This window comes from Primulina tabacum, chromosome 10, assembly GCF_025594145.1.
Source record: "Primulina tabacum isolate GXHZ01 chromosome 10, ASM2559414v2, whole genome shotgun sequence".
In the NCBI taxonomy this organism is placed as follows: Eukaryota; Viridiplantae; Streptophyta; class Magnoliopsida; order Lamiales; family Gesneriaceae; genus Primulina; species Primulina tabacum.
In genome coordinates, this window is record NC_134559.1 from 8463687 (window position 1) to 8472555 (window position 8869).

An 8869-nucleotide genomic window follows, 5' to 3' on the forward strand; every position below is an offset into this window, starting at 1 on the left:
TGTGATGTATCAATATATCAATTAAATTAATAAACTTTGTTTAATTTGAATTTTAAAAAATTAAATATTAACTTCTAACTACAAATTTATATGTTCATTTAACTTGAAGTTTTAAAAATTAAGAATATACATTAATTATATATAAATCAATAAAATTAACAAACATTAGGGCAACATTATATTATTATTTTCATCTTAATAAGTTGACAAAATCACTACATTATTAATATTATTAAATAAAACAAAGAACTAAAATTATTCACATCGTCGTGACCTCACAATTATTTCAAATACAATAAAATATCAACATCCACAAATATTTATTTAAGCTGAATTTATAGATTGAAACCATGTGGAAATCAAATATTAGATAATTAACAATTATTGGATTAGTATTATTAAATAAATATAAATGAGATAACGACATATTTTTATATTCATTTAACTTTAATTTAAAAATATTAAGTATGAACCATTTTTTGTTATAGAAATAAAAATATATTATAAGTCTAAAAAACGTTAATCATAAATCTATATGTTCATTTAACTTGAACTTTAAAAAATAAATATGAACTACGAACAACAAATTTATATGTTCATTTAATTTGAAATTTAAAAAATAAACTTTGAACCATTTTTGGTTTAAAATATATATATTTATTTAATTTGAAGTTTATAAAATTAAATCTGAACAGCTAATCACAAATTTATATTTCATTTTTCTGAAAAAATTCAGTCGTATTTTTTTTACTTATATTTCTATATTAACTAAGTCATAGAAATCGTACAACTGATTTTTCTAATGAATTATGTAAAAAGTAAAATAAGAATTTTGTTTGTAAATATTGAGACTTCGATTTATTTTTACGATATAAATCATTGGAGGAAACAAATTTATGTCGGAGAAAGTAATCTTAAATGCGTGACTGATAGGATCGATTAGGGGGTAATCGTTGAGCTACAATAGCTCGGTTCTTGAAATATTGAACGCCGATGAATTAAATTGAGTTTGGTTAAAAACCAAGCGGAAGATACTCGAAATAATCCTTCGTAGAAACCGATTAAATATTTTGTAAACCATTTAAAATATATGCAAGTTGAATGAGTAAAAATATTCAGTTGAAGCATTTTATCAAACACTTGGTATACAATATTTTGATATTTGAAGAACACATAAAATGCTTCAACAATTCATCTTTAAAAACAGTGAAAATAATAAGCAAATGCAATAAACAAATAGACACGAATTTGTTTATGGATGTTCGGAGATTTCAAACACTCCTACGTCACCCCTTCTTCCCCTTGGGAAAGATCAACTAAAAGACTTTGATTTATACAACTACTTGTACAAACCCATTCCGAAAGGGCAGCACCCAACTAGAATTCCTAGCACTCAAGATTGTAGGCAGCACCTCACAATCATCATATTGTTTAATGTCTCATATGCAAAGACTACATACACAAGTTTATTGTCTTTGTGCAAGACTCACTCAACTAATCTTTGAAGTTCAACTCTCTTGTATATGTGTGAGTGATTGTGTGTGAGGAATTTATCATTTACAGTGTATATCTCAAATGTATCCTCACACAAGGGCTTGTGCTCTCAACTAGCTGATATCTTCATGCTAACTGCCCATGCTTTGAATCCACTTCAAAAGCTATTGTTTGATCTTCAATATGTTGTATTTATAGGCTCCAACACTGATATATACGTTAGACACAGGAATATGACCGTTGGATAGTTTCTGTACTGTTTCTGGAATTGCAACGGTCAAATTCGTCTTGCTGGACATTTTCTCGACTGATCAACTCTGGTCAACTGGTCAACTCAACTGGTCAATCAGTTCAACTGGTCTTCAGCTGGTCTGGTTCAGTTTCAGCTGGTTCAGTTCAACCGGTCTTCAGCTGGTCTGGTTCAGTTTCAGTTGGTCAGCAGCTGGTTCAGTTCAGTTGGTTGGTCAGCAGTTGGTTCAGTTTCAGCTAGTGTGCTGAAATCAGCCTAGCTGATTTCAGTTTGTGCAGAACCAGTAACTTCATCGTCACTTATCAGCATCTTAAGCTTTGATTCAGACTTTGACTTCTGAAGATGATTTGTAGATCATCGTCTTATATTTCCAACGCATACTGAATCGCTTCATTTCGATAACCGAGCTGAGAGATATGATCAAAATACAGCAGCTGCTCGAACCCAAGTGATTGCTGTTTTCGTGTGATCAGTTCGGTAATTGAGCGATCAGTTAGACCATGATAACATCCGATTTTGCCAAACTGACGTGAAATACGAATTGTTCCAAATTGAGTTTTCTAATCAGTTTAGTTGGCGGATTTTCATTTGAAACATCAAGTTGAGAGATATCATCAAAATACCGAAGCTCGCCAGAAATTCAGTTTGTGCAGAATTCAGTTTCGGTTTGCTTCTTGTGTTAACAACTTCACACTTGAGTAAATATGTTAGAAACACAATAACAAGTTTTGTTAACATCAAAATCAAGATTGCGAACTTGAAAAGTTCCAACAGTGACCAATATAGTGTTGATTGTTTGAATGTATATGGTTAAATATAGAGTAGATTCATCAAGTGCAAGTAAATATGGGAAGCCCCTCTCTTAGTCATGCTCGGCGTTCTGCGAATTGTGTTGCTCACGCCATTGCCTCTTTTGCTTCTTCGTCTCATTCCCTTTTTGTTTGGGAGGGTGGTTCTTATCTTTTTTGGTTGATTGATCTTGTAATAAAAAACATTTTCAATTTTCAATAAATTAGAAGAGTTCTCACCGTTTAAAAAAAAAAAAGGAAATTGGAGTATCTTTTCTTTTATTTGATAGTACCATTTGACTGCCCACAACCATAAATTTGATCCGGGAATCCAGTATAGTGAATAAATTTTATTTTATTTTATGATTTTCAGCTTAAATTTTTGTGAAAAACATTTCATAGCTTAGAATCACATTCATGCAATTTCCGATCAGCATAATTGTGTAAGGGCGATGAATTCAATGATTTCAGAGAATACGAAAACTGTGTTTGACAGCTTGCTAGCAGAGCGGACCTTTTATGATATCAACCAAACAGTTGCCTAAGGACTTGGCCCAATAAGGGGCCCAAATTTATATATACAAATATATATAAATATATGATATATGTTATTTGTTCCCTAACTCACTCCGAATCTCAACTCTGGTTTTTTTCCCCATTCAATAAATAAAGTTTACAGTCCCCTATTTCTCTTAAGCCTGAAGGTAAGTAATTTTCTTCATGAATTATGCTTTATTTCCATTTCAAATCTTCATTATAGATACGCATTTATATTTATATTTATATATTAATCTATCAAAGGATCCTCCCTGAAAATGAAATTTACTTGCAATATGGGCTCTGTAATGTACTTCGAAATCATATAAATTAAATATATAACTAAAGCATACATCGCATGGTTTAAATTATTTAATGAGTTATAATTGAATTACGAGTTTTATATAAATTTTATGCACGACTTTTGTAATTAGAAAGTGGATAGTCTAAGGAAATAAAATAAATTTTGAATATAGCTTGAATGTGTGGACCGTTGAAAGATGAAATTCATTGTTTTTTGGGATTTCTTTGTCCTTTTATTTTGTAGTTTGTTATTTTGACTCAAATAATTCTTTGATTTTGTAATTTCTACAATTATACAGACTAAAAGTATAGTTTTTACAAAAATTATATTCGATCAAAAATGTCTCAAGATAGATTAATATGCAAACTATGTTGTCGATTGAGAAAAAATGGTTTGACAATTGGATTACACAGATTTGATAAATATTTTCGCCTCTAAAAAGCTATACGAGTAATATTTATTTAATTATTTTAAATATTTATTTAGTTGTTATTGATGTAATACATTGGTTTTGATATATTTATGTATTTATCAGTATATTTGTTATTTATCAATTGAATTTTATATTTATTACAGCAAACAGAGGATCCATTTTTCAATTTTCCGTTGGATATAAAATTTATTGTTTTCTAAAAACTCAGAATTCTAAGTGAGAATAACGAGAAATCAACAATAGTGTACTGATGGCATTCTTCTTGATCATTTCTTTCTTTATTTTTTCTGAAAATTTGACATCTTATTTCTTATATTACTCGAGCATTAAAAATTAACTGAGAAATCAAAAACCCAGAAAAAGAAAAGAAAAAAAAAAGAATTTCTGAAATTTGTTTCCAGCTCGGGCAAGAACAAGAAAAATTACATTACTACAGGCCCGCAAAGTTGCTGTTAAGAAAAGTTATAATTAGTGGTTTGAAAGTGAAGACAATCAAGGCTGTATCTATCTACCGATATTATATCTATGCTTGTATCTATTATCTTCTGATGCAAAAATGAAAGAAAAATACACAGCATGTAGCAAAAATGGCAGCAGATGCCTTTCAAACAAAAATAAATAACTACTACCAGTGATAGCAAACAAATATAAATATCGTCTGAGAAAGCAAAATCCCGAAGTGATTCCCAGTTACCTTACATGGATTCCTCTGACCTCTTCTACCCACGAGATAATATATATATATATATATATATATATATGTGTGTGTGTGTGAAAACTGTGTTTCCACATGTCTACTTATGGCTTAAGAGAAAGAAGATCTGTCTCCTATCAGAATTTAAATTACTCTGCTGCCCTTATTGATGCTAAGAGCGAACTCTGATTCATATCTTCGTCTGTTGTGGATCTCTGCAAGAACAGTTAAAGGTTGAGTTGAATTTGCGTTTCAGTTGCCTGTTATGGTGAGAAATTTCAATCAAGGACTTACTATTTTTGTGTCATGAAGAAGTCATGCATAGACTTGGGTACAGAAATTGAGTGCTGAGGATTGTTGTGGATCGACATTTTATCATCCGAATTAGGCCAAGAATCTTTGTCATTGTGTGGGCTTTCGTCGAGAAAATGATGCATGATTTTCTTGGGGTGATCAGAATCATGCATGAAATTGTAATCTTCAAGGCTCTGCAGATGCTGCCTACCAGTCTGGAAATCAGAAGAATAAGGCTCGTGTTTCATTTGGGACAGAGATGAACCCATGGTAAGTGGTGCCAGTTGCCACGTGGAATCATTGTTAGAGATTGGATTTGCCTCTCCGAAAAATGTGTGTTCATTGATGTCCCTTTTCACACCATGTCTATTGCTGCTTCTGCACCAAGAATCATCTCAATAACCAAGAAAATGTAATGATTATGCTGTTTACCATGAATATGCTTCAACCACATCAGCTATAAGTTCACACGAACCTATGATCTTTGCCATGTAGAAGAGAATGAGGACTGGAATCCATGAAAAAGCTGGTGGGATTTTCTTGAGAAGCTTGCAAGCCAATGACTGAAGGTCTTGAAGACGGATTCTGAGAAGAGAATTGGTGTGGTTTTTGGGGTATTGTTGAGTTGATAGGAATAGCATTTGCGGGTGTTACTGTTTTTGGTGGCGTCGACAGTATTTCCACAGGCTTTCTTGAACGGTTTCTGCCTCTGTGCATGTGTCTTTCACAGTACTTGGAATCAGGATATGCCTCTTTCGAACACCTCCATTTCTTGCCATCTGTTCTTCTGCATCTCCCTGGTTCTGGATCTATTTTCCTCCCAAACCCCACTTGGAATCCATTCCATCCAACTGTAGAAAAACCCACGAGAAATAATCATTAGTTCTACAACAAGCAACATTGCAAAAAAAAAAAACATGTGCTATATATATATATATATACATATATATATTCTGTTGTAAGAAATCAAGAACAGAAATAGTACTGTGTTGGGGTTGTTGGAGGAGAAAGTTCGAGGAAAACGAAGGATCCAAGCTTCTTTTGATGGTGAAGAGGAGATCCGGTGGAACAGGCATCCCAGAAACCATGTACTTGAAAACAAGAGCTTGGTGTTCAAGCTCTTGCCACTGGATTGCAGTGAAAGGGTACCTACAACTTCCAACACTAGTCATCATAAAGAAACCAGAAATATCACACCAAAATCTTGAAATCTCTTACAAGCCCAGATCAAAAATCGAAGTACATATACTGAAAAACAGTGAGGAGGGTATTTTTTTTCCTGGAATTATTTATTCTTCGTGTTTGGTGTTGAATATAGACGATGCTAAAGAGTTAGAGCCCGTGGAGTAAATGCATTTCAGACTGGAAGACGTATTTATTTGAGGGACCATTTTAAATTTTTGTTGCAGAACCTATCTGTACACGGATAAAACTAATGGTTCTGAATTCTGATCACATTTCCCTTGCCAATTTCCCTTAATTTTTCTCGACCCTCTCACACACACTAGACCACGCACGAAAACACACACTTATGACAGTATTCTGAACACAAATTATGACTAGTGCTGCAGAGACAGGTCTGCAGGCATCTGCTGCAACTATGCTGTCTTTATGGCAGCTCCTGTCTCTGACAATAATACGGAAATCCATAAACTAGTTAAAAAAAAAACAAGTGAACTATTCTTATTCTGTTTAATTTATTATTGATATTGTTTGATGATAAGAAAATATTATCAATTTATTATTATTATTATAGTTGCTTTCTGAATTTTTTGCAGTGGTTGATCATGAAAAGATCGTACGGTTTCGATAGCTTTTACTGACAAACGAGGGATGGATGGCTGTATCCACTAAAACTTTTACTTTTTCATTTAGCTCTCTTACTTTTTACCAGTGGAAGCTGTTACCCTCCACTTGCTTGCCTTGTTTCACCTTTCTTGATTTGGGGACACTGTCACTGTCACTGTCACGTCTCTGAACGGGGTTCGTTGACACCGACGTTGCTCTCAAATTTATATTCGAAAACAACCAGTCTCATAGTACAGAATTCAGAAACCAATCTTTTATTCATAATACGAAATAAATCAATTGTCTGTTACAACTCGAATACTGATGTTTTACAGCGGAAATGTAAAACCAGACATAACAGTGTCTTAACAGATACAACAGAATTAATATAAACATAAACTGAAAACAATAATCTTCTTCACCAGCCCCAGAACTGGATCTGCTCTTCTTCTTCTAATATTTCTTTCTCGTTTTTATCTGAGATGGGTTTGGTGGGTGAGTGATATGATTGTCACTCAGTAATAAGGGACGGGAATAACTACCAGTTTTCAAAAACCATTTTTACAGAAACAGTAATACAATAATGTACAGAAAATTCTTATTTTCAGAACAGTAATCAGAATTCAGAGATCACAAGTTTCAGAACAGAAATCAGAATTAGTAAGCATTGAACACGTTAGTGAATTTCATGGCTAAACTGATATCAGTCCCCTATATGTTCTCTCCTCTAAGGGGTGAGGCCAGAATCAGAATCAGAATTCAGAAATGTTCAGAATATATATTCCTACCATTATTAGTTCACTAGGGAGTTTCAGTGCTTCAAAATCATATATCAGTAGTCAAACATACAGAAACTGAACTTTAAAACAGAATTATCAAACGGATTTAAAGATATTTATATATAAGTCCACTTACCGTAATTTGCTAGTTCTTCGGTTGAAGTCTGGAAATCTGCTTGCATCGCTACTGGATTTTACAGCTTCGAAAAATGCACTCTCTTAGCTCTAATTTCAAGTGATAACTCAAGATTTTGGTAACATCAATTCAGAGATTGAGGGTGCTATTTATAGGTCAAAATCTAACTGTTAGCCTTCCAATTAATGACCATAATCTGTCATTAACAACCTTTATTCCATGTGTAAAATCCAGGATTTTAGATTTTATCATGATAATATTTTGTACCAAGATTTGCGAGATTTTCGGAATTTGTGATGTGGCATTTTTTTTGGAACTCAAGAATTTAAATAATATTGTGTATATTTTTTTCGGAATTTGAGATATGCAGAATTTTACCGGATATAGATCTAAGATTTGATATACCTGGATAAAGATTTAAGCAAGAAGATAACCCAATCTTGGAACTAAAAATCTTGAGGATTTTATCATGGGATTTTCGAAAATAATATTGAAAGAATATTAGGGAATTTTCGAAAATCATAGATAAAGGGAAAAGTTTACACGATAAATGCAGCTTGGGAAAGATTTAACTACCAGGATTTTATGAAAATAATCAAAATCTTATTTGGGAAAAATACTACTAAATTTCGGGTTTAAGTCAGCAAATTTGTGGGATTTAAGAAATATAATTTTTATTATTTTAGGAAATAAAAAGTCTACTGAATATTGGGAATTAGACACAAAAGTTGAAATTTTGCTGGCTGGGCAAATCATAAATTTCGAAATTTATCCTTGGGATACATACATGAATTTCGAAATTTAGGTCTAGGATAAAGAATAAAATTTAGATTTGATCACGATTTTGGATGGAGATTTGATTCAAGTTTAAACGCGCGGATGACATCTATCGAGATAGCAGCCAACCCCTATAAATAGGAGGGCCTATAACTCGAAAATTCACACCATTTTCTACTCCAGTTTTTCGAGTTTCTCTCCTAGTTTTCTTAGGATTTTCGAGAGCTTGCTCTCTCAGTGTGCGAAGAAGCGAAGTGCTGCTGCAGTCCAACCCCGAAGCTAGGGTTCGAAATTCCAGTGCAGGAATTCCCTCTATTCACGTTTTCTACGATATCTAAGGTAAGTGGGCTTGTTTTAAATTATTGAATTTCGATGCATATATTTTCGGTTTTATAAAAATTCGGGCGAGTACAATTCTTCTTCTACACCCTTCTGGTTACGATATTTTGCATGAATAAATGTTTTGACACGATGAGAATTCAACTTGATATGGGTGGGAATCCCAACCATACGTACCCTTACGCGGTGGGGGAGATAACCGCTATACGGCCTCGTCCCCTTAGAGGAGTAAAAATTAAGGACTGATATCAGTAAA

The 8869-nt window shown here is 33.0% G+C and overlaps 1 protein-coding gene across 2 annotated transcripts; it reads right to left on the bottom strand.

Moving 5' to 3' along the window:
* Positions 1–4355: 4355 nt before the first annotated feature.
* On the bottom strand, positions 4356–6394 carry LOC142505367 (growth-regulating factor 4-like). 2 transcript variants are annotated; one of them, XM_075618330.1, is made up of 4 exons: positions 5780–6389; positions 5270–5645; positions 4795–5172; positions 4356–4715 (listed from the first exon to the last, which is right to left on the bottom strand). In XM_075618330.1, coding segments are annotated over exons 1-4 (945 nt in total). In that variant the 5' UTR covers positions 5970–6389; the 3' UTR covers positions 4356–4714. The 2 variants fall into 2 exon arrangements, with proteins under 2 accessions (XP_075474445.1, XP_075474446.1); XM_075618331.1 differs by lacking the exon at positions 4356–4715 and having other exon boundaries at positions 4794–5172; positions 5780–6394.
* Between the last annotated feature and the right edge of the window lie 2475 nt (positions 6395–8869).